The sequence below is a fragment of the Schistocerca americana genome, chromosome 4 (assembly GCF_021461395.2).
Source record: "Schistocerca americana isolate TAMUIC-IGC-003095 chromosome 4, iqSchAmer2.1, whole genome shotgun sequence".
NCBI classification, from domain to species: Eukaryota; Metazoa; Arthropoda; class Insecta; order Orthoptera; family Acrididae; genus Schistocerca; species Schistocerca americana.
In genome coordinates, this window is record NC_060122.1 from 831,877,513 (window position 1) to 831,904,544 (window position 27,032).

The following is a 27,032-nucleotide window of genomic DNA, read 5'->3' on the forward strand; positions in this document are numbered from 1 at the left end:
CAATGATGGAAATAAAAGAAAGGTTCAGGAGTGGAATTAAAATACAAGGTGAAAGGATATCAATGATACGATTCGCTGATAACATTGCTATCCTGAGTGAAAGTGAAGAAGAATTAAATGATCTGGTGAACGGAATGAACAGTCTAATGAGTACACAGTAACGTTTGAGAGTAAATCGGAGAAAGACGAAGGTAATGAGAAGTAGTAGAAATGAGAACAGCGAGAAACTTAACATCAGGATTGATGGTCACGAAGTCAGCGAAGTTAAGGAATTTTGCTACCTAGGCAGTAAAATAACCAATGACGGACGGAGCAAGGAGGACATCAAAAGCAGACTCGCTATGGCAAAAAAGGCATTTCTGGCCAAGAGAAGTCTACTAATATCAAATGCCGGCCTTAATTTGGGGAAGAAATTTCTGAGGATGTACGTCTGGAGTACAGCATTGTATGGTAGTGAAACATGGACTGTGGGAAAACCGGAACAGAAGAGAATCGAAGCATTTGAGATGTGGTGCTATAGACAAATGTTGAAAATTAGGTAGACTGATAAGGTAAGGAATGAGGAGGTTCTACGCAGAATCGGAGAGGAAAGGAATATGTGGAAAACACTGATAAGGAGAAGGGACAGGATGATAGGACATCTGCTAAGACATGAGGGAATGACTTCCATGGTACTAGCGGGAGCTGTAGAGGGCAAAAACTGTAGAGGAAGACAGAGATTGGAATACGTCAAACAAATAATTGAGGACGTAGGTTGCAAGTGCTACTCTGAGATGAAGAGGTTAGCACAGGAAAGGAATTCGTGGCGGGCCGCATCAAACCAGTCAGTAGACTGATGACCAAAAAAAAAATTTGCAAAGAGAAGTGTTTCTGAAGAGCAGTGGTCGAAAGCTTGGAGGAAGAGATTGTGCAAACTGGAAGAACAGTAGTCTAATGAGGGTACTCGGCTATGTTAAGACGGGAAGTTGCGGGGGTGGAACAGTTTTGAGAGGAGTGCATTACTTTGTCAAAAGAAGAGTTGTTTTTATCGTGTTTAAAGAAGAAACAGTTGGTATATACCAGAGACAGTATTTAATGACGGAGAAAGTAGTTATTTGTAAGGAGGAGGCTAGTTGTATGAAGACCATTGTTGATGTAATTTGTTAAACTTTAAGCAAAATTTATTTTGGACGAAGCACAAGCGTAGATGACGTCAGGAGAAGAAAGAAGAAAGTACAAGCAATAAGATTTCGTAGATAAATGCAGAAGAGGCTGGGGAGAGGAAGTCGCAGTTCTGGAATCAATAGCAATCGGGTTAAAAGAGTGCCACTGTATTGTGACGTATTCCAAGGACCCAAACAAATTTACACGATCTACAAGACAAACTAGAGAATATGACCTTTTTGTTTCGTGTACTTCGAGTAGAATTTGACCGAGTATGTATGTACAATGAACTGTGATTTGTTTCACACAAAACGGTGGAACGGGCCAAGTTCCAAATCTTGCATTTTGAGTGTAATAAGAAACCGACGAGAAGATATTTTACAGTTAGTTATTTACAGTGAGTTTTGCTCAAAAACGACGCGCCGGAGCCGCAATTAAGTTTTATTTTGATTTCTGAGTAATTCCTATTTCTAAATCAACTGCTATCGCCATTTTGTTCGAGACCAGTGATAGTGAAGGACAGCAGAACATCGACTCCAGAGACTACACTGCAGTCATCACGAGACGATTGCGTGGTAGACTACATCTCTGAATTCAGTTATCAACAATCCGCCGCCATTCGTGTTCTCGTACAAACTGTGCATTTTTTAAAGTATATGTCAGTATGGGCGATTTTGTATTATCAATTGTACTTTTTTATGTTTCATTGTCAACAGAGCGAGCTGTTTGACGCTTGTTGCATTGGAGAGCTAGTTCTTCTCAATAATCCTGCTGTCGGTTACGGTACTACACTTTCGAAAATCTTTGTCGGAGTCGAAACTGGAAGGCTGCAGCTATTTTTAATTTTTTAACAGAACACATCCTAGGCAAGACTATGAAGGCTTAGAGTATCTACACGTTTATGTAAAAGTATATGAGTAACATAGTCGGTGGTTTGCTCGGTAAGTGCAGCAGTCTACCATTGTTATTAATCATTGAACTCTACCGCACAAATGACTGAGAAATGATACCGCTGTCAGTCATCACGACACATCTCTGAATTCAGCTGTCAACTATCCGCCGCCATTTGTGTTCTGGTACAAACTGTGCACTTTTAAACTATATGTCAGTATGAGCGAATTTCTATAATCAATTGTACTTTTTTATGTTTCATTGTAAACAGAGCGGGCTGTTTGACGCTTGTTGCATTGTAGAGCTAGTTCTTCTCAATAATCTTGCTATCGGTTACGGAACTATACTTTAGAAAATCTTTGTCGGAGTCGAAACTAGAAGCCTGCAGTTATTTTTAATTTTCTAACAGAACACATCCTAGGCAAAACTATGAAGGCTTAGAGTATCTACACGTTTCTGTAAAAGTATATGAGTAACATAGTCGGTGGCTTGCTCGGTAAGTGCAGCAGTCTACCAGTATTATTATTCATTGAACTCTACCGCACAAATGACTGAGAAATGATACCGCTGTCAGCATTCGCCAGCTGGGATTAGCATTTGTTTAACGAAAAATGAAACTGTGGCGCGGTTTTGACAAGTTCGCCGTTACTTTTTTTCCTTTCTCAGTACATTAGTTGTCAACAAGTTCCCGTAACTCTAAAATTACAAAGAAATAGCACATGGTCGCTTTAGATTAGCCTTGAACTGATGACAAACGAATTACTCGATTGGCCTTGAATTGATGAAGAACGAATTACTAGATTCACTGAAAATCAGAAAGTACGAAATATGTTTTCTATCCTTCGCCGAAGTGCAAGGTAATCCCATACCCAACTATGTATGTTACTATCTGCTGATTTCAACGACTGTTTTTAGTTTCAGCGCCCGTCCTATCCGTTTGTTATAATAGGCTGTCACTTGCGAAATGTAAATGAATTGTTGTACAAAGAGTTGAGCTCGATAAAATCGTAAAAATAATTTAAATGCAAAATATACCTAGTTAATTGAAGTTCCATTCACAGAAAATATTCAACACGGCAAACTCAGTAATCTCAGGATGTCGAATTTGTCAAATACTTTACGTCTGCCACAGCGTATCTCTCACAATTTTCAATTCCTGTAGAACTGGAATGTTTTTAACGAAATGATAAGAGAGGAAGTTTAGTGTCGAAGCTACTAAAGGTAAAACCAGTGTTGACCCAACGAGTGAGAGGGCGTGATTCAAACAAAGGCAGTTCGTTCTTCTTACAGCTAAAATTATTCTAACGTATTCTAGCGTGAAACACACGTAAAATTCAAACCTATTTTTTCGTTATCGGACACTAAAATGTCTAATGGATAAGAAGGAAATAAACTGTTTAATGGAAATTAAAAGCTACTCAAGGTAAGATCGAACAACTAACAAAAAATCAGAAGAGGTCTGACTATAAAGTCGATGAGCGAAGAAGCAGAATCGGTAACAGATGAATTAATGTTAGGTAAGAAATACGAGAGAAGAGTACATTTATATTTGTTAATGAACAATTAAAAAAATATGTAACCAACTAACGCTTTCTAAAATACAGTGCAAGAAGAACCTCATCTTCCAGAAAGCGTGGCTTATACGACCATCTGTTACCGAGAATGGCGTGGCCATATGTGAAGAGAATCGATAATCTATTACAGCTGGCCATCACCAAGATCTTGGGCGTTTACTAAAGTCGCCAGAGAACGGACGTCAGCATGCATAAGTAAAATCCTCAGAACACTAGTCCACAGGGTAAGAATGAGGGATAACAGCAACACATAGGACTGTTATGGGAAATTAATTGTAAACCGTCCGCACTCGTACACAGTGCAACTCATACTACACCACACTGGAAGGAATAAAAACCAATCAATGAGAGTGTCATTTCCTTCGAACACGCATGCATTTCTGAAGGATCATCGTGTAACGTTAGTTGTCAACACAAACGTTGTACGAGTACAATAACATAGGGAGTACTACATGTCTCGACGGGTTAAAAGGACGATTGTATGGAATGTCCGTCTCTGGCGCTAGTATGTCTGCGAGCAAACGTGGCACGTCGAAGTGTGGGTCGGTCCTGGAGGTGTGCTCGGGTAGCCGACGCTAAGCTTGAAGTCCGGGTACGAGGCACGGTCCGGTACAAATTTTCATACGTCACCAATAAACGGTACAGATGAAGTCAATTTAGGTTCGCAATTTGCAACTAAAATTTAGTAATATTCAACGACAGCGTGGCATTGAAGGTGTTATACAGGGTGATTCAAAAAGAATACCACAACTTTAAAAATGTGTATTTAATGAAAGAAACGTAATATAACCTTCTGTTATACATCATTACAAAGAGTATTTAAAAAGGTTTTTTTTCACTCAAAAACAAGTTCAGAGATGTTCAATATGGCCCCCTCCAGACACTCGAGCAATATCAACCCGATACTCCAACTCGTTCCACACTCTCTGTAGCATATCAGGCGTAACAGTTTGGATAGCTGCTGTTATTTCTCGTTTCAAATCATCAATGGTGGCTGGGAGAGGTGGCCGAAACACCATATCCTTAACATACCCCCATAAGAAAAAATCGCAGGGGGTAAGATCAGGGCTTCTTGGAGGCCAGTGATGAAGTGCTCTGTCACGGGCTGCCTGGCGGCCGATTCATCGCCTCGTTCAGGTAGTTACGGACAGATAAGCGCCAATGTGGTGGCGCTCCATCCTGCTGAAATATGAATTGTTGTGCTTCTTGTTCGAGCTGAGGGAACAGCCAATTCTCTAACATCTCCAGATACTGTAGTCCAGTTACAGTAGCACCTTCGAAGAAAAAGGGACCAAAAACTTTATTGGCTGAAATGGCACAGAAAACGTTCACCTTAGGCGAGTCACGTTCATACTGAGTTGTTTCCCGCGGATTCTCAGTGCCCCATATACAGACATTGTGACGGTCGACTTTCCCGTTAGTGTGGAAAGTTGCTTCATCACTAAACACAATCTTTGAAACGAAAGATTCATCTGTTTCCATTTGAGCAAGGATAAAATCACAGAAATCGATTCTTTTAATCTTATCAGCTGCAGACAGTGCTTGAACCAATTTCAGACGATAAGGTTTCATAACTAACCTGTTTCGTAGGACTCTCCATACAGTTGATTGTGGAATTTGCAGCTCTCTGCTAGATCTGCGAGTCGATTTTCCTGGGCTGCGAACAAATGCTTGCTGGATGCGTGCTACATTTTCATCACTCGTTCTCGGCCGTCCAGAACTTTTCCCTTTGCACAAACACCCATTCTCTGTAAACTGTTTATACCAACGTTTAATACACCACCTATCAGGAGGTTTAACACCATACTTCGTTCGAAATGCACGCTGAACAACTGTCGTCGATTCACTTCTGCCGTACTCAATAACACAAAAAGCTCTCTGTTGAGCGGTCGCCATCTTAGCATCAACTGACGTTGACGCCTAGTCAACAGCGCCTCAAGCGAACAAATGTACAACTAAATGAAATTTTATAGCTCCCTTAATTCCCCGACAGATAGTGCTTAGCTCTGCCTTTTGTCGTTGCAGAGTTTTAAATTCCTAAAGTTGTGGTATTCTTTTTGAATCACCCGTATAATGAATCTGAACTATGCAAAGGACGCTGAACCTGTTTCGACGTGAATCCCTGAGGAAATAAGGGCTGGATACCACAAGTTGTACACATATTATGTTTCCCATCTCTCAGTGCTGCCAACGAGTGACAGACACTGGGTTTTCCGAGATACGCCTCACCAGGACAAGTGAACTCCTGCATGTGTTGTAGTTGCTGGAACGACTGTTAAGTGCCGGCCGCGGTGGCCGTGCGGTTCTAGGCGCTGCAGTCCGGAACCGCGGGACTGCTACGGTCCCAGGTTCGAATCCTGCCTCGGGCATGGATGTGCGTGATATCCTTAGGTTAGTTAGGTTTAACTAGTTCTAAGTTCTAGGGGACTGATGACCTAAGATGTTAAGTCCCATAGTGCTCAGAGCCATTTGAACCATTTTTTTTGACTGTTAAGTATCAAAAACTCTACGGTGGAATTGCGTTTTCGGCTACGTGCTACAGCCTAAGTTTCATATGTAGGACCTCGTAGCTTAGCTTCTTAGATTTTTTGTGATTACATTAGTTAAAACATTTATGAATCATTAAGAGATGTAATATTTACGACTTGGGTGGATTCATTGAAGTAGAAAATTTCCAATATCTGAAGATTCTTTGAATCATTAATGAGTGCACGATTTCCCATTGAAACCGGGCCCTACCTTATACTTGACATTGCTATCGGCTTAAATTTACTTATCTACACATTTTTTCCAGTGCTATTTTTGATTTCGTTTCATTCCTCTACACTCTGATACACCTGTAACATGTTATGTGTGCCATATTAATTTTCTGTGAAGATCAGTCAAACTGTTACGCTATTGTATGTTTACTTAAATGACAACACATTTCTGACGCGTAGTTTCTCAAATACTAACTTAGCACAAAGTAATAATTAAAAACTGGATTCTTCTGGTCTCAACAGTATCAACCTAGTAACGATCCTAATATCTGATGATGGTTTTAAACTGAAATTTGTGCTAGTTTCACTTTCCATAAGGTGCATCAACTACAGGTTAAACACAACAAAAGAAGTTGAGGTGCGGCGGTAGAAGGTCATCTGTGAATTCTTAGACTGTTAGGCGTTTCAGGAAGAATTGACAATAAAAGAAATTAATAAAATTAAAAGACGGACGATGAGCAAATCTTAGTGTGATAAGAAACGTGAAGGGGAAGTGAGATTACAACAGTCTCAACTTAAATGAATCTTCTTTGGCTCTGAGCACTATGGGACTTAACATCTATGGTCATCAGTCCCCTAGAACTTAGAACTACTTAAACCTAACTAACCTAAGGACAGCACACAACACCCAGTCAGAATCTTCTTTAAGTGACAATGAATAGTTACTGAAGAATAACTTTTATTGGTTCTAAAGATAGTGTGATAAAAATGAGTAATTGAAGTCCAATTACTCAAAAAGTACTGTGAAGAAATGGTAGAGAATTTCGTCTAGAGTTCATTACTAAAAACTCAAATAGTATCATAATTCAGTGGAAATGGAACCATATGACATTAAATATGCAGAAAAATTTGGCAAAGAGAGGGAACATAAACATAAGAAAAAGAAGGATTATCAATGCAGGAAAAGAAGTGGTGTCTTCCCTGTCGTTGGACCACTTGGGACGTGAAAAAGTGGAGTACGTATTCTCGCACATCTCCTTAAAAATCAAATCCGGTACGTAAGCCTAGATGTGGAAGAAATCCCAACAAAAGTCCCCCGTATTACGAACCGTTTCGCAACAGCGGTTTCACCGAGTGCTATGGGAAGCGCCATCGTTTTCATCTGCCACGCAAAGAAATCCGCAGGGGGAGGCTGTGATGCGAAAGGAATCGGGGAACATATTGTGAAGGTGGCAGCCGAGCCTGCTACTGTAGGGGGCGCAAGCGACAGTGGGTGATCGATAGGGAAGAACGCACAGTGCCGGGGAAACACCCCAGGCTGTCGCGCGGCTTCATTGTCATTCGATGGAGCAGAAAACTGACGTCTCTTGTCTTCTTTATTGTGCAGCCATTGTTCTAAGCAAGTAAGAAGAAACAACGGAAGCTTAATTAACGAGAAAGGAGTCTCCTAGCTAATGGCCTAAGGTTCCATAAACATTGTCATATCATTGACTTGTTGATCTCGAGAGAATTTTATTTGAAATTCTATAAGCAGTTCTTATGGTAGGAAACGTTTTCGATTAGCTAGTGACTATACAGATAATTTGGTTGGACTTATTTAAATGTCACATTAGAATAAGACCGGACAATAAGCAATAAGGCGACCTGTGAAGTATGATCCGCAGCAACGTTATGAAGCGACGCGTAACAGACATCAAGAGAAAGGGTAGTCTCTGCGTTCTCTCACTAATGTATAACTGTAGACGTCTTTGGCAACCAAAAATCGGAACGTTTGTAGTCATGCCAGAGGACTAATGGTTTACAGTTCACTGAAAACCACCAGCAGAGAAATGAATTATTTTTTCAACATAAAAGACGACAGGATAGCTATCAATTCATGTTGGGACATATTTCTATTCCAACTGATTATGGTTACGATAGTAGCTATTGTTTTGTGCAGTGTAGTGTTACATAAACTGGAAACAGGAGATTGTCAATATGTATACCGAAAGATGGCGTTGACGATATGAATGAAAAATTAGGTGGGCGAGAAATGCATGATTGGGAAAACTACCTCTACATATCATTCGATCTTACAGCACAGATACAGACGAAGGCCAATATAGTTAAAATATTACATTAGGTGACACAATATAATATTTCTGATCAATTTGATACACTTGTCTATGAAAGATTCAAAAAGTTAAGCATGCGTCCCAGTAGTAATGTAATGCACTGATGATGCACGAGTTTGAACATTAAGACTGCTTACAGGCAATACACCTAGGAGAGTGTCTAGTAGAACGCACAGACAAGACGAAAGCCAGTCGTCTGCACTTATCTGTCCTGGAGATATTTTTACAAAACTGTTGATTATTAAAATTGAACATGAATGTATCGTATTTTCAAAGAGCAGTCAGGCTACGTTGAGAAAGAGAGCGAAAATCATGTGGAACCCCAGTCTCAGTTTATAGATTCTAAGCCGAGGTGGGGGATAGATGGAGGCTGTTAGGGCTTTATAAGCAATACATGAGCATCTTCGTTAAAACGACTAGTAGCATAAAAATCAGAAACTAGTCTCCGAGGAGTTCCATAACATTTTTTTCTGAGAATACAACGTTGAGTCATCTTTGACGATTCTGAAGGAATGTCTTGCATACGCTGCGATTCCGGCTGCGTTGGATTGTCGCTTCCTTAGCCTTTTCCTACAACATGACCAAGTCATAACTTGGCTGTAACGGTTATAGAAGACATTTCTACTGAGTCCTTGTTGTCCGTGTGAATCGATGAAACCAGTGTCTGGAGGTGCGCGGTGAGTGTACTGAAAAGCAGTGAGCACGTGTGCCTTAGTACATTTTCTGTACAACTGCGTGAGGAATGAAACTCGTGCGTGAGAGCTCCAGCTATACTATTCGAATCATCCTGACTGATAAGAGTATCAAATCGTTAAGACTGTTTACTATCCGAATTCTGCTGGTAGGTACGAAAACATTTTAGAGAATAACACGTGGATATAGTTATACGAAATGTATGACACAAAGAGAAAAGAGTTGAAATAAAAGTAATCGCAGTGCTGTGAAATACTCTTTGTGCCTGTATTGAATAGACATCCACAAGAATGTCTAACACTGGAACAGACTGTGGTACTGTTCAATTCCGTGATGATGTTAAAAACTTTCGGAGATGATGGAAAAGGGTGAATGTTTCAGTTTGAGGTAAGGGACCCTAGTTCGGAGACGACCAAAGCTGTGTGCAAGCTCTATGCCTTGCATATTTTGGGAGGAGGTGATACGGACCAAAACAAGAAAAAAAAGTCCAGTAAACATGGGTTGCAAAGAGCATGCCTTATGAGCTATGAGCACTTGAACAAATACATTTTAGAGCCCGTGTTAACGGACACTTTTTTCTTGTTTTGGTCCATACTACCTGCTCTCAAAATGTGCAGAGCAGGTGGCTTGTAGCAGAATAGGCCCACTGTCGGAGGTATCGGAACGATTTTCGCTTATAGCTTTCGACTCGGTCGTCTCCGGACTAGGATCCCTTACTTGAAATTGGTACATTTACTCTTTTACATCATCTCTGATAACCTTTTAACATCATCACGGAATCACCCTGCACATGCCGTGCATCACTGACTATTTGCTGGACCGGCCACTCTGAACATTGCTTCTTCGCTTAGTTAGTGATGTCCAGCGTCATGCCACACAGTTTTAATCTTACCATTAGTGGCTGAAAGTCTGTTGTGTCCTCGTTGGCAATATCCATAGAAGTTTCCTATTACTAGCTTTTGATTAGGGGTAAATACTGACATAAAATACATTAAATGAAACGACAAGTTTGCTGTTACCAGTCACTAATTAGTCATCTCCACGACGCGTTTCTAAGGTTTAAACCTTCATCATCCGGTTGATTTACATTTGTTAGTACGACATGTGTGTGTGTGTGTGTATTGTGTTACATTTTTTGGAGGAACTTCTGGCACTGTCTAGTGCAGAAACAAAACATTATTTCAGAAGATGGTTTTGGGTTTCTTTTGAAAAAACGCTAAACGTATATATAACGGTAAGAATAAAATAAGTAAAACAGAGTACATCTACAACTACGTGATTACTCTGCAATTCACAATAAAGTGCCTGGCAGAGATATCAATGAACCACATTCAAGCAGTCTCTCTACCGTTCTACTCACGAACGGCGCGCGGCAAAAACGAGCACTTAAATTTTTCTGTGCGAAACCCTGATTTCTCTTATTTTATCGTGATGATTATTTCTCCCTAAGTAGGTGGCTGCCAACAGAATGTTTTCGCAATCGGAGGAGAAAACTGGTGACTCAAATTTCGTGAGAAGATCTCGTCGCAACGAAAAACGCCTTTGTTTTAATGATTGCCACCAATTCACGTATCATGTCTCTGGCACTATCTCCCCTGTTTCGCGATAATACAAAACGAGCTGCCCTTCTTAGTACTTTTTCGATGTCATCCGTCAGTCCCGCGTGATGCGGATCCCACACCGCACAGCAGTACTCCAGAATAGGGCGGACAAGCGTGGTGTAAGCAGTCTCTTTAGTAGACCTGTTGCACCTTCTAAGTGTTCTGCCAATGAATCGCAGTCTTTCGTTTGCTCTACCCACAACATTATCTGCGTGATCGTTCCAATTTCGGTTATCTGTAATTGTAAACGCTCAGTATTTAGTTGAATTTACAGCCTTCCGATTAGTGTGACTTATCGCATAATCGAAATTTAGCGGATTCCTTTTAGTACTTACGTGAATAACTTCTCACTTTTCTTTATTCAGGGTCAATTGCCACTTTTAGCACCATACAGATATCTTATCTAAATCGTTTTGGTCATCTGATGACTTTACAAGGCAGTAAAAGACAGCATCATCTGCAAACAATCCAAGACGGCTACTTAGATTGTCTCCTATGTTTTAATATAGGTCAGGAACAATAGAGGGCCTATAGCACTTCCCTGGGGAACGTCGGATATTACTTCTGTTTTACTCGATGATGTTTCGTCTATTACTACGAACTGTGACCTTTCTGACAGGAAATCACGAATCCAGTCGCACAAGTGAGGCGATACTCCATAGGCACGCAGTTTGGATAGAAGACACTTTTGAGGAACGGTGTCGAGAGCGTTCTGGAACTCTAAAAATATGGAATCAATTTCACTTCTCCTGCCGATATCACTCATTACTCCATGAGTATAAAGAGCTAGTTGTGTTTCGCAAGAACGATGTTTTCTGATTTAGTGCTGACTATGTGTCAGTAAATCGTTTTCTTCGAGGTACTTCATAATGTTCGAATACAGTATCTGTTCCAAAACCCTACCGCAAATCACGTTAGTGATATGGACCTCTTATTCAACGGATTACTCCTACTCCCCTTTTTGGGTATTGGTGTGACTCGAGCAATTTTCCAGCATTTAGGTACGGATCTTTCTGTGAGCGATTTATATAATTACTAAATATGGAGCTATTGTATCAGTATATTCTGAGAGGAAACTGACCGGTGGCCTTGGCTTTATTAAGTGATTTAAGTTGTTTGGTTACACCGAGGATATCTGCTTCAATGTTTCTCATCTTGGCAGTTATTCTTGATTGGACTTCAGCAATATTTACTTCGTCTTCTTTGGTGAAAGAGTTTCGGAAAACCGTGTTTAATAACTCTGCTTTAGTGCACTGTCATCAGTGACTTCACCGTTGTTATCGCGCAGTGAAGGTATTGATTGCATCTTGCCAGTGGTGTGCTTTATGTATGGGTTTTCTGCCAGATTTCGAGACAGAATTTCGTTGTGGAAGTTATTGAAAGCATCTCGCACTGAAGTACGCGCTAAATTTCGAACTTCTGCAAAACTTTGCCAGTCTTGGGGATTTTGGTATCTTTTAAATTTGGCTGCTTCTGCAACAGTGACCTGACCTGTTTTGTGTACTATGGGGGATCAGTGCCATCACCTATTAATTTGTGTAGTATATATCTCTCAGTTGCTGTAGGGGTCGGAGGTTTCTTTCACTGTCGTAACACATCACATGTATACTGTCATATTTTGTTTCTCCACTAGACAGTGTCACAAGCTCCTCCAGAAACAACTGTGACACAACACGCTCACACACACACACACACACACACACACACACACACACACACACACACACACACAATACGCACACATGTCATACTAACAACTGTAAATCCACCTGATGACGGAGGTGTAAACCTTAGAAAAGTGTCGTGGAGATAAATACGCAGTTACTGGTAACAGTGAGTTTATCGTTTCATTTAATGTCTATAATAGTCACGGTAAAGCATAACCTAAAAAGTTAGCATTTAAAATACATTATAAACTCGTATGAAAAATATATTAACAGCTGCAATGAGAAAGACTGAAATAATATATTGTGAAACCATACTGTAGTGACTAATTTTCGATATAATCTTCAAGATCCACACCCAAGAGAATCATTTCATTTTTTGGGTCTATGATCTAATCTAATCTCTGGCGACTGAGACATTGATCGCAACGGTTTTAAGGGCTGTTCTAACCCGTCTGCAAGAAGACAGCAACCTATGTCGAGCCCTATCGCTATATACCAACAGTGACCGCTTGTATTGACCTAATTTCGATATAACAGTGATAGAGGCTAAGAAATTGGTCGTAATTATGTACCCTATTACTTAGATCCTTTTTTAAAAACATATGTCGATCACTTGTTGCGGAGCCCTTAAATTCCTCGTTTGATATGAAATGTGTTCCAACAGACCAGTCGTCGTCTCCGGTCTTGCAACATGCATTCGCATATTGTTGTGCGAATGTCACCAGATGTCAGAATGCTTCTTCAGTTATTTTGATAAATTTGCGTAGTCATCGACATGCTCATAATACGCTGCGGGATTGGTAGCTGTTCCCGGTAGTGTAAAGTCTGGTGGCCTTCTAAAATGAGGAACCGCAGGGTTCTGTGACGGCAAGGACCGACAGACAGGCAGAAGACATTTTTACCGAAGGGTAGATAGTTACGAGAAACCACTGTTGTGTATTTTCTCATTCGGTTATGGAAAGACAGGAACCAAAAGCTAGTTTCAATTGCTTCTCACTTGTTTTTGTTTTCCCCTCCAGAATTCCTTCATCTTTTCACTCCATGTGCCTTTCTTTCCTCTTTGTTCAGGATATTACAAACATTTTCTTTCGAAAATATCATTTTCTGTTATTTGTCTTTTTTTACGTTTTGTACCTCTAAATATTTTTAAATTCTTCAGATTAAGCTTGTCGCTAATTTCTTGTCCCAGAGGTATTGAAAGATCAGTTTTGTTTGACTGTTGTCATTTATTTGTATGAATGTCCCAAAAACGGATCACTGTCATTTTCCGTATTATTTCTGTCTTTTGCTGTATTTCAGCGTTGTTTCTTAATTTTCAAGTTTCATCGCTTTTTATTGGATCTATGTTTTGTTCTTCTCTGTAATATTTCTAGTCTGTCATCTATAGAGTACGTTTCGCTAGGACGGCATACACGAAGAAATGTCGGATGCAAACACTCGTTGGAACATGTCAGTACCTGGCTGATTAAAAATGACTCACTGCGACAGATACAGCACCCACTGAGCTCCTTCTCAATATAGTCACTGCTGAAATTAAGATACTTGTCAGAACGTAGGACCAACAAAGTTTCCAAATATTACAGAACTCCGCCGCTTGCACTGGAAGTTTGTCACAAGTTCACAACTGATCACCGACGGACGCCCACTGCACTCTTCATCATGGCCATTTTGACGACTTTCGGAAACTTATCTGCACCAGGAATTCAGTATTTGATTGGCCACACGTTGAAAAATGCTAGCGCACAATTTCGAATGTTGCTAAGTTTTATGAGTCGCAAAATTTTATCCTATACTTGTTTTCGCACATGGTGAAATAAAGACTCAGATAAGTCATTTTAATGACTGTGGTGGTGATACTGCTAACGATATGAAAATGTCGACTGTTGCCTAAGATAAATAAGTCATCTTTTACAACATATTTTCTGTAAAGTAAATGCTCATGGCGTTCTCCTACCCTGAGAGATGAACGAAAACTCTAGTTTAATTAATACTTCAATGTTTCATTTGTGCTAAAAGAGAGGGTAGCATATTTCACTAGGAATGCATATTCATTACTGACAATGAGTGCAGTACACACACTTCGTTTGTCGTTTTAACTAGCAGTTAGTCTAGTGATCAAAATACTGGCTGTTCTTGTTTAGCAGTGGATTGGAATCATATGTTATTGTTGAAATATAATACATATTCATTCAGTACAACCAATATCGTTAACGAAGAAAGTCTATTAGCAGAGAATAACAGTTACAACTGTGGATGACAATGACAGACATGTACAGCCATTAAAAGGAATATGCTATGATACCGAAAACGTGAAGCTGATTGTGTGTGTGTGTGTGTGTGTGTGTGTGTGTGTGTGTGTGTGTGTGTGTGCTTGTGTGTGTGTGTGTGTGTGTGTGTGTGTGTGTGTGCGCGCACGTGTTGTTTACGAGAAAATTTCCAGCAAGAAAGAAATATCCCCTGCAGAATGCGTCAATTTTTATCGTCAGTTCTACGTGTGTCACGGTGCCATCTGAAGAAAAGCTAGGCTAGAGCTTCATTGTCTTGATTGCGTGTTAATGTGTGGGAAAAAATAAAAGGGCAATGAAGATGATGTATGAGCTGATGTTATATAGGGCTACTATGATGCTGATATTGTCTTGAGCCTGTGGTTAATTGCAACGTTACGGTCAAGACTGCACCATGGAAATTACGTATTGTCACGTATATATCAAACATGCTGATGAACAAACATCTGTTATACCTTTTCCAAGTCATCTTTAAACCAATACAATTTCTAAGAGAGCAGGTTTATGTAGATGTAAATTAATTCATTACAAAGGCAGTTTAATTATAGCATTTGTACAATAACAAGATATTAGATGATAACGCCTATTGGCTCGTTGGATGTAATTTTATCGTTATGACCACTTTATAAGAGAGTATTTAAATCTAAATGACCAAAAAATAGAAAAAAAGGAAAAAAGGCACATACACACACACACACACACACACACACACACACACACACTCAGACTCACACACATACAAAACTATAGCACTCTGATGCTGTTCCTGTACATTTCAAGCGTGCCAACCCATATTTTCTAAATAAAGAGAAGTATTAAGTGAAAAACCTTTCTCAGTACTTCTTGGGAACAAAGCGGTTTACTTATACTATAGTGCAGGCGTTCGACAGACAAATGTTTCGAACCACCACGACCTACAAGATCTTCATTAATTCACTTGTTCACCCAGATTTTCGGGCAACAGTTACTATACTCGTACATTAGTTTTTTCGGATACTGATTACAGAAATATAGTACGACAGTAGACTAATATCTATGAAACGCAGGTATCATGTTTAGTGATGTTTGTATCACGAAATGGTACCACCGAGGTCTAGACCGCCCACCAAAAGTACCTTACAGTTCAACTGAATCGTTTTGGTAATGAGAGGCTGCACGAAGTGCGCACACTGAGTGTCTCTACCAGAGAAAAAAGTTGCTTCTGATCACCATTTTCAGTGACTAATCCAATGCTAGCAAAAAATTTAAGTGATCTTCTATTTACCATACAACGACCTGAACGAATGGGTTTTGCAAGTGACATAATACAGAACTGTAAAAAAAAAAAAAAAAAGAAAGTAATGTCTTGTGGTCTTGTGACTAGGGCCTCCCGTCGGGTAGACCGTTCGCCGGGTGCAAGTCTTTCGATCTGACGCGACTTCGGCGACTTGCGCGTAAATGGGGATGAAATGATGATGATTAGGACAACACAGCACCCAGTCCCTGAGCGGAGAAATACAGAACTGTAACACGCATTATATGTGTGTGCAGTATAGACATGGTTTTCAATGGCAAGTAAACAATACAATTTTGTACCCAATTTTGGCAAATGTAGAGGAGCAGACTATGTAATTAGTATTTAATGTTCACTCCAAACGATCTCTCAATTTCGAACAAAGACGTTATTTACAGTGCAGAACAACAATTGCCAGAACACTACTGAGGAGTGTAGTAGACGATCTGACGTTAGTAAATTTGGCAAAACATTCAGTAATTTTGAGGAAAGAGGAAGAGGAGACTTTAAAATGAAACAGACGTCGGCTTTAGTTTCCTTTCTGATTCGGATAAAAAAATGCCTTCACTTGATATTTTACAAATCTTGTATTCAAGAAACTTCGATCTCCTTTCAATTACATCACGCAGAACATCAATTCGTTTTTCTGGAGTTCTAGTATATTTATTTTGGAAAATTATTCTAATGACCCGCACTGAAACTCCCACATCACAATATACCTGTATTATGGAATTTGTTTTAGGTAACTCGTCACAGTTCAGAAAAATAATAGTGGTCACAAGTAACATATGAGCAAAAATATTTTGTTGTTGTTATTTATTCCAACAACCCCTAGTTAAGAGAATGGAGGCTTAATATAGCAATAAAAAATAGAATTATTTATCGAATGTAGCAAAATATCTGAGCGATGACAAAGTTGACGTTAAAAGTAACTTGAAAAATAGTTCTTCGTGACAAGACCTGACAATCTACTGGCGAGCTTCTATTAGAAGCGTCAAGAGTTTGTAGCGTAAGACAAAAACATTCATTCCGGTGTTGTTAAATGAAAATATTTGCAGCATTTATTTTTAAATGGAAGGTGTGATGTATCTATGGTGATGAATAGAGTGGAATGGCCTGAAAAGTGATTCGCTCCATGTCAACATGATAGAGTGGTCGAATAATCTGTATGCTAATAAATTATGTAACTAGTTATGTGGATACCATCAGCTGCTTTGTAACAATAGTAATTATGCTAGTGCAGGTTTCGGAGTATTGTCACTGCAGCGTCGTGTTAACAAACGAAACAATGAGGCAATAATGTTTTTCTAGACCAGATCAGCTGTAAAGTACCAAAAAACATCTTGTACAAACTTCTGTGCTTAAAAAAATATTCATGAATCTGATATTTTCTTCTCGTACGCTTACATTTCAATGAAAACAATTATTATGAAGTTAATACAATAAAGCTCAAATGTTACAATGAATAATTTATTGTTACAGCACATTCTGCAAGAGTATTAAATTGTGAGATGAAATTTGAAAGCTGATCGCGACCAGACGTTCCTCTAAAGAAGAAATCATGATATCACATTACTTTTGTTAATGGTAGAATCATCTGTTTTGTGGAAAATAATTTCTCTACAAATTTAAATGGCTGAGGGTAAAAACTATCTGGAATTGCAGTGAATTAAAGATGTTTATTTTGATTTAAAAAAATAATATTGTAACGGATCTTCCATTCGATTTTTCTGCGCTACACCTGTTACCAAACGAAGTATCTGTGTGATTTTTGCCGCCTTTGAGTTGATTTGTATAAAGTAAGGAGGACAAAAAGCTTGAACAAAGAATATGCTCAGAGAATGCTGACCACGACGTCGGCACGACTAAACTAATCCACAGATGAGACAGAAACAACAGACACGAGCATAAGGCGATTGTTGCGGGGAATGCAAGTTGCAGTTTTGTAAACCTGAAACACAACGCTATTTACGTGTTGAGTAGAAGAAAACTGAACCCATCAAAGGAGCCAATTAATGTCACAAATATCAGAAAGGAATAAAAACGTAATGATAAGCACAAGTACTGCGTGGGCCTTGTCCCGTAACGAGAAGATTACGAAAAATAGCGTATAGTCTAGATTGGCCTTGAATTGATGGAGAATGAATTACTCCAGTCATTAAAAACCAGAAAGTACGAAATATGCTTTTCTATTTTTCGCGAAGTGCAAGTTAGTCCCTTATATAACCACGTATGTTAATATTTGCTGATTTCAACAACTATTTTAAGTTCCCGTGCCAGTCTTATCCGTTTATTATAATAGGCTGTCACTTGCGAAATATAAATGAATAAGTTTTGTTGTGCAAAAAGCTGCGCTCGATAAAATAGTAAAAAGGATTTAAATGTAAAACGTACCTAATTAACTGAAGTTTCATTCACAGAAAATATTGAACACGGCAAACTCAGTCTCAGGGTGGCGGATTTGTAAAATTCTTTACATCTGCCGCAGCGTATCGCTTACAATTCTCAGTTCGTTAATTTTAAAACCCCGGAGTGGTTTTAACGATGTGATAAGAGAGGAAGCTTAGTACCGAAGTTACTATGGGTGAACCTAGTGTTGACCCAACGAGTGAGAGGGCGTGATTCACACAAAGGCAGATCGTTCTTCTTACAGCTAAAATTATTCTAATGCCTACGTTGTATCCAGCGAGAAACACACGTATAATGCTAGCCTATTTGTTCGTAATCGGGCACTAAAAGTCTAAGGGATAAGAAAGGAATGAACAAAATGTTTAAAGGAAATTAAAAACTGCTCAAAGTAAGATCGAACAACTAATAAAAAATCAGAAGAGGTCTGTCTCTGAAGTCGATAAGTGAAGAAGCAGAAACAGTAACAGATGAATTGAGGGTAAGTGAGGAATACAGACAAGAAAGTACATTTGTATTTATTAATGAACAAATAAAAGGAATGTGTAACCAAACGCATTACACAAAAGCAGGTAATTCCGTACGAGAAGCGGTTAACCTTCAGCCTTTGCTTGGTGGTCTCTCAGAATGATATTATTAGTTGACTGTTTTTTATATACGCGAAAGTAAATTTTTCTCAGCGATCCAAAATTCATATACGCCGCAAGATTTTTTAAATTTCTCCTGCACATTTCTTTTGGAAGATATTCTTGGCTATGACGTCTTTTCTACATCTTTTTTTCAGGGTCGCTTTGAAAAATAAACGTTATGTTACAACTAGCCACATCTGAGACAAAAATCCCATCCCATCTCTGCAGATCCAAATAGCCAATTGTAGTATCTATTATTTCTTGATACAGTTACATAAGGGGCGATCAAACCGTTGTCGGTGCTGCAGCGTATATGCAACCCAGTGCGACCCCGATGCGGCCACGTAAGCAACGACATGTAGGCAAGGTGTTAGTGTTGCCTCTGAATGTTGTCTTTGAACGGAAACTTTTTGGTCGCCCCTTACAATTTACCTGGGACAAATGTTAGTAATATTTTTTTACCCTTACACAGATTTAAATTTTCACCTAAAAGCTCGTTTGCCGAGGGGAAAAAATCTAATATAAAACTTTTCATTGAAGAAATGGAAGACTATAGACAGAAATAGATTTTATCAGTGTAAACAGTACCAAGAGAGATGCACTCAAAGGACGTTGAAAAAATAAGTAAGAAGCGATACGCACAACTATCTTGCAGGACGGAAGACCGAGGGTATACCTACATAAATACTGAGTTACTTAGATACAGGAACGATGAAAGCAATTTTAACCAAAAAAACGTTTTTAGTGAAAGCTGTCAGAGCTACACTTATTTACTCAAAGTAAGCTCTGTGTTCATTTTATGATCTGTATAGAGTACTGTAAAGTTAACACTGTTCTTCATAAAATACGAGTTTCACTAGTCACTCTGATCCACCGCCGATTATCATGTCATCTCCTTTGTTTTGCGGTATGAGAAACAGATCATTGTTGAAAGGAACGAAGATTAGGTTTTAACAGCCCATTGGCAAGGAGGTGATTGGAGACACAACAGTAGCTCGGATTGGGGAAGAGAGCAGGAGGAAACAGGCGTGTTATCTTAAAATTAACTATTACGAAATCGGCCTTAAGCGATTTTGGTAAAGCTTCGGAAAGCTTAGACACGTGTACTCGTACTGAACCAGCGTCCTCTGCCGTGACAGTCCAGTGTTTAACGACTGCGATACCTCGCTCGATAAACATTTATGAAACCGAACGTACTACCGAAAAAGTTAAATCTCGAGCTAAGGAAAGGCGGTTTGTCCATAAGGGCTGGGGGTGGGACGAGCACCGATGAGAAACGGAAGCAAGATGTAAACGGAAGGAACATGGACAGCTGTCACGCAACATATAAGCTACAGCCTTGAAGCCAACTTTTTGAAACATCTCCAAGATGTACCACACATACGAAGATACGAAAAATGAATTAGTGAGTATGTATCTGTTGATTCAGCTGGAAGCCAGTAATATGAACACTTTGTTTTTAATCGTTCTGTTCCTTAAAAGAGATAAATATGACATATGTAAATACCAAGAATTCAGATTGTACATTGTGTTAAAGTGTTGCTCTTTCCCAGGCAATAAAGAAAGTGAAAGCGTGTGGTACGGAAGCAGAGCGTTAATACAGTGGGAACATAGGCGCGTCACAAAGGCAAAGAAGAAGTTTGAGAAGAGCAGTATAAGATTCCAAACTACTCACAGGAATACACGAAAAATTAATTTGTGAGTATGTATCTACTGATTCAATTGGAAGCCAGTGATATGAACATGTTTTTAATCGACAAAATAAGCCTTCTGTCAAGGAGTAATGATATACAGGGTGACTCTGTGATGATGTTACACACTTTCAAGGATGACTGAGAAGCGAAAATGTATCAATTTGTGGTAAGGAACCTTGGTCCAGAAACGCCCTAGTCGAAAGTAAGAGACAACTTTCAGAGGTGATAGTAAGAATCGAAACAAATAAAAAAAGTCTAGTAAACATGGACTGTAAAATGCATACCTTAATAGCTATGGGAACATGTTGAGTAGAAGATACGTGTCCCACAGTAGCGAAGATGAACAAGTGCTCATAGCTCTTATAACCCATGTTTACTGGACTTTTTTTTCTGCTTTTGGTCCATACTACATTCTGCATATATATGGAAAACAAAGAACTTGCTGTAGAAAAGGGATGTTTCACAGTATCGAAGATGGAGTGCTCACACCTCTTAAGTTATATATTTTAGAGATCGTGTTTACTGGACATTTTTCCTTGTTGTGGTTCATACCATCTCCTTTGACAGTTGCCCACCCTAAAATCTTAGCAACAACAGTACCGATACATGTATTCCACTGTCAGAGACTTCAGGACGATTTTCGTTTATAACTTTCGACTCGGTCGTTTCTGGACCAGGGACCGTTACCTCAAAAAGATACATCTGTCCTTGTCCATTACCTCTGAAACTTTGTAACATCATCACATAATCAACCTCTACACGGTTCAGTAACGTTAAAAACGTATGTGTATCTAGGAGAACATCTAGATCCTTGTTATTGATAAAAACGTCATGTTTCCAATTAGAACAGAGTCCATTCCTTGTAGTTGGCTCTGAGCACTATGGGACTTAACAGCTGTGGTCATCAGTCCCCTAGAACTTAGAACTACTTAAACCTAACTAACCTAAGGACATCACACACATCCATGCCCGAAGCAGGATTCGAACCGGCGACCGTAGCAGTCGCGCGGTTCCGGACTGCGCGCCTAGAACCGCGAGACCACCGCGGCCGGCTTTCTTGTAGTTACTGAATGTAATGTTAGCTTATGTCTAATACCATAAATACATTATCTGTCATACTAAATGCCTAACGGAGGGAATTTCATATGGTATTTGTTTCTCCCATTCCCTTCGCAATAGCGAAAGGAACGTGGTAAAGTGACTGTATGTCTACGTATGCCTGTTGATATCTCTGATCCTGTTTCCACGTTGGTTCCGCGAGATATGCGACAGGAGCAAGATAGTCCTATTCCATCTTGTTTCAAACGCTGCTTCCCAAACGTGTCCACGTACATCACAGAAACTTACGTTTAAATCGAGAATAGTGTGCGTTAGTCTTGGAGGCGATTTTCAAGTACACAGCGATTATCCACAATCATCCCACCAAATTCAAGTCCTTCAATAGCCGTCTCTACATCTAATTCTATATCTTCATCTCGATCCAGATCTCTTCGTTACGTCACACCTAGATATTTAATACATACATTCAGCGCCAGAATGTTATTCAAGGAAATTATCTGTCATTTATCAACATTTAAGAGAAACTCTTGTTCACTAGAGCAAATTTACATTTTGTCTAAGTAATTTTTAACAGTTACATCAAACCTCGGAGTAGTTACTTGCGTAACACATGTTTCGGAAGGTCTTCGTCTGGACACAAGTTTTTTCAAAGCTAGCAATCTCCATAGCGTTTGTGTTTCTATTGTGTTTGAAGATGTCCTCTCTAATCCATTTTCATAGATAACCAGTGCGCACTGTATCTGAATTTCCAAGTTAGGCGAAGTTTATTTCACCTGGGGAATACGCTAAAAGTCTTTGCAGAGTGTTCCGAATCCGAAATAAATAGAATTACGTTCCATTATCCTGTCGTGCCACCCCTAGCCAGAGCTAATTTTCTAAACGTACACGCAACAATCATTTCACGACAGGTAAGCTCTCCCATCTGTACCGTGTCATATTCGCGTCTATTTCCAACTTCGCAATTCAACATCATTACGTTGCATCTGTATACGGTCTCTATCGATCTTAGCCAACTCAATAATTTTCGAGTATTGAATAACATCCTTTGATCTGCAGTTAAAGCGAAGGCAGCAAAGGATTTTAAGAGCTCGACAATTTTAGTACCAAGAAAGTAATTGGCGCACTAGAATGGAAATGAGTAGCGTATAGAGAAGTGTGTAACTAGAGAAATAAAATTCTACACTGTAAGATGGAAGAATATATTAGCAATACAGAGAATAGTGAGGGTAAAGTAAAGGTCCAGGCACATTTGCTGTAGACCTACAATTCATATGAATGTGTTGTAATAGTGGGAGATCAAGTACAAAGAAGTTCGTGTTCTTTACTGTTGCTTAACCTGATATCGAAGAAAGCAGAGGAACTGGAAGAAAATTCCAGAAGAGAAATAAAAGGACGCGAGGAACAGCGACGGGGGCAGATACCGAGTTTCACATGTCACGCGGCTGGTGTGGTCGAAATCAAGAAAGACCAGGAAAATCTGTTGACTGGAATTATCGCTAAACTTCGCACAGAAAGTGAGTTTATGATAGCCGAAGCTAAATCTCAAGTGAACAGCAGCAGATTAACGACTAGATTAACTTTTTAATAAAGAAAATAAATTCCCGAAATGAGTCCTGGGTGTTGCGGATTTTTCATACTAAAGCGAGCTGGATAGCTTCATATATTTTAAGTTATTCCTGCCATCATCGGACAAAACTGAAAATTTTTCATTCCTTCTCAAGCAACTTATCTTGTATTTATCAACACTTAGGCAAGATGACATTCAGTAAAGCACGTGAATATTTTTAATAGTCGCACCAAACCGCGATGCAGCCACTTTGTAGCACTTTGTGTTTATTTACCTGTCTACTGTGACAAGACCTATCAAATGAAATTGCCACTGAACTGTTTTTTGCGAGTTCTAAGGTTTGTCCTCATGGCAGTAGCCGTAACAATAACGCCGTAATAAAGGGAAAAGCATATTGAACGATCTAAAGAGCATTATACTTTTAAAAAAGTTAAACGTCAGAACTGAACAACACATGGAAGAATAGTGTATGGAACTATGCTTTTCTAGAAGCAAAATTACATAATCAGGAATGGAGTTATGACGAGCAGGAATGTAAGACTGTATAGTGATGATTTGCATGCGTTGGAGAAAGTCAAAGTATTGAATTGCGGTACAACAAAGTGGTATTGGAAATAAAGTGGATACATCAGGAAATAAAGTGGTATGCTAGAGCGAATGGGAGAGAGCAAAAGTATATGTAAAAGACTTACAAGCGCTGATAAGACATCGCGGAATACTATTGAAAATGTTACATTGGAAACACTTCCCTGATCGCAAAATATTATTTCATAATTTTGCTTGCACTTGGTTCTTCAGGCTTCTTATATATTTCAAATGAAAACATTGCACAATTTTCTGTTCTATTTGCTACTGGCGAATTTAGACTTTAATCGTTATCAAGTAACGTTAATATCACCTTTATGTAACATGCCGGAAGACATTTAGGACGCAAAGCAATCCACCAATCCACCACCGCACATGCCTGTCCAGTTACAATTACTAACTTGATATGTGTCAAATAGAGACAGAATGTCTACAGTGTACGTCGGAGAACCACGTATAGTGTAACTTAAGTATATATGACTGCATGTGTACATACCAAGAGAGCAACTTTGTTGTTGCTATATGAAATAATGTGGACTTTGAGTGATTCGTTGTTCAATACACACATAAGTTATGGTGAACATCATTCTCCGATATTCGTTGTAAGCATTCGGTCTGTGTTTGACACATGATGTTAGTTCAAATGGCTCTGAGCAATATGGGACTTAACATCTGTGGTCATCAGTCCCCTAGAACTCAGAACTACTTAAACCTAACTAACCTAAGGACATAACACACATCCATGCCCGAGGCAGGATTCGAACCTGCGACCGTAACAGTCGCGCGGTTCCGGACTGCGCGCCTAGAACCGCTAGACCACCGCGGCCGGCTACCATGTTAGTGTTTATGCGTGGCTCCACATGTGGCCTGGAGGGTTGATTTGCACATTAACTATATTGTGATATGTTGCGTAGAGGTTATCAGAATGTTGGTTAATAATGAAAAAAGAAATTGCCCAATAGTAAATAAATTTGAAAATTGTAAAGACTGTAACGAGAAATGTTTTCTTTTGAGAAACACTGTTTATTTCTTACGAAGCGACTTTCGGTTTCTTACATCGATCACCTGTCATTTAACAGTTTTCTAAAAAGTCGACAGCAAAAGCTTAGACAAAAAGTAAATGGTTAACATTTTCTGTCAGTACATGTGGAATAATCGGGTCTACTGCCGGATGTTTGTGTCGCTTTGGCACAATATTTCGGCTCACGAAGCCCGTTGCCTTCTTCAGGTGCTACCTGAGACTGGACAAGATCCTGCAATACGGCAGTCTCAGGTAGCACCTGAAGAAGGCAACGAGTTACGTGGCCGAAATATTGTGCCAGAGCGACACAAACGTCCGGCAGTAGACCCGATTATTCCACATGTCAGGATCTCGCCGGGAAAGCCTGAAGAGTTATTTTTGTCAGTGTCTGTCAAGCACTGGCACAAAATTCAGCTAACTTAGCACCGAGGAACGGTTGAATTAGCACTGGAGAGATCTGCAGGCGAGAAGACGACGGACTTACCGCCAGAGTGGTGACTACAGGGAGGAGGGAGGGCGCTGACTTGTTGAGCGGCGATCGCTGCCAGGTGCGAAGCGCCGCGCGGTTGTTGACAAACAGGGCAGCGCGTCTGGGCGGCGGCGCGCGTACCTGGGTGAGGCGCGCCGCCGTTGCAGGCGTGCAGGGGCTGCGGCTGCGCCCCCGCGCCCGCTCCCGGGCCCGGCGGAGCGCCGGCCGGCGGCTGCTGCGGGGGCGGCGGCTGCGGCGGCGGCTGCTGCGACGCCGGGGGCGGCTGAGGAGGCGGCGCCGGCGCCGGCTGCTGCGAGACCATCTTGGCGGCCGGGGCGTCCGGCTGGCGGCCGTACAGCTCGATCATGTCGGCTCGCACTGGCGGCGCTCTGGCGCCGGGACGCCGGGCGCCGCGCGCCGCCGGCCGCCGCCTCCGCCGCGGCAAGTAGTGCGTCGCGGCCGGCCCCCACCGCGGCGCCCGCCGGGCGCTCCCATTGGCGGGCTGTGGCGCGGCCCCCACCACGCGCCGCCGCCACGCCTCCCCGCCGTGTTTGCCGAGTACACACGGGCCGGCCCGCACGTGCCCGCGGACGAGTGCGGCGCGGTCACCGACCGACCGCCCGCCCGCTGCGACTGCGACCGGAGCTGCCTCCTCCTCCTCCTCCTCCCTCGCCGCCTTCTCGCTCCCCTTCCCCCTCCCCTAGTTACCGCTTCGTTCTCCCGCGCGAGTGGAGCTCGCGAGCCGCTCACGTCGTTTAATACGGTATCGTCAGCGCCGAAAGGAAAACGGCTAACATGTCGTACACCAGTCTGGGCTATTTATTAGTCGATGAAGAAGTTGTCTTGGCCCGTCAAAAACTTCGCTAAGTCGAAGAAATTGTGTTTATCTTGGTACATTCGACAAATCTAAGCGCATGTCATGACAGACCACCGGGAAGCAATATTATAAAAAAAATGGTTCAAATGGCTCTGAGCACTATGGGACTTAACTTCTGAGGTCATCAGTCGCCTAGAACTTAGAACTAATTAAAGCTAACTGAGAACATCACACACATCCATGCCCGAGGCAGGATTCGAACCTGCGACCGTAGTGGTCACGTGGTTCCAGACTGAAGCGCCTAGAACCGCACGGCCACACCGGCCGGCACAAGCAATATTATAATTCCAAATTAGCCGCTTTTGAACAATCTGTAACTGGAGTCGTTTCCTCATCTGATTTCGTACTTGTTCCGACATTCGACTGTTCGCGACACACTGTTAACTCAAGTGTGGTGTCACCGCCAGACACCACACTTGCTAGGTGGTAGCATTTAAATCGGCCGCGGTCCGTTAGTATACGTCGGACCCGCGTGTCGCCACTATCAGTGATTGCAGACCGAGCGCCGCCACACGGCAGGTCTAGTCTAGAGAGACTCCCTAGTGCTCGCCCCAGTTGTACACCCGACTTTGCTAGCGATCGTTCACTGACTACAGACGCTCTCATTTACGGAGACGACAGTTTAGCATAGCCTTCAGCTACGTCATTTGCTACAACCTAGCAAGGCGCCATATTCAGTTACTATTCTGAACAGATAATATTGTGAATCATCTACCGTCAAGAGCGACGTTCATCATAAATGGATTAAAGTTAAGTATCAACTAGCTACGTCCGCTTTCTGAATT

General features: G+C 40.8%; 1 protein-coding gene across 1 annotated transcript in view; it reads right to left on the reverse strand.

Annotated features, from left to right (window-relative positions):
* The window catches only part of LOC124613838 (LIM homeobox transcription factor 1-beta-like), a 123,939-nt gene extending 98,202 nt beyond the window's left edge, over nt 1-25,737 (reverse strand). The window contains exon 1 of the mRNA XM_047142561.1: nt 25,386-25,737. Coding sequence (XP_046998517.1) covers nt 25,386-25,737 — 352 coding nt within the window. The remainder of the gene's footprint in view (nt 1-25,385) is intronic.
* Between the last annotated feature and the right edge of the window lie 1,295 nt (nt 25,738-27,032).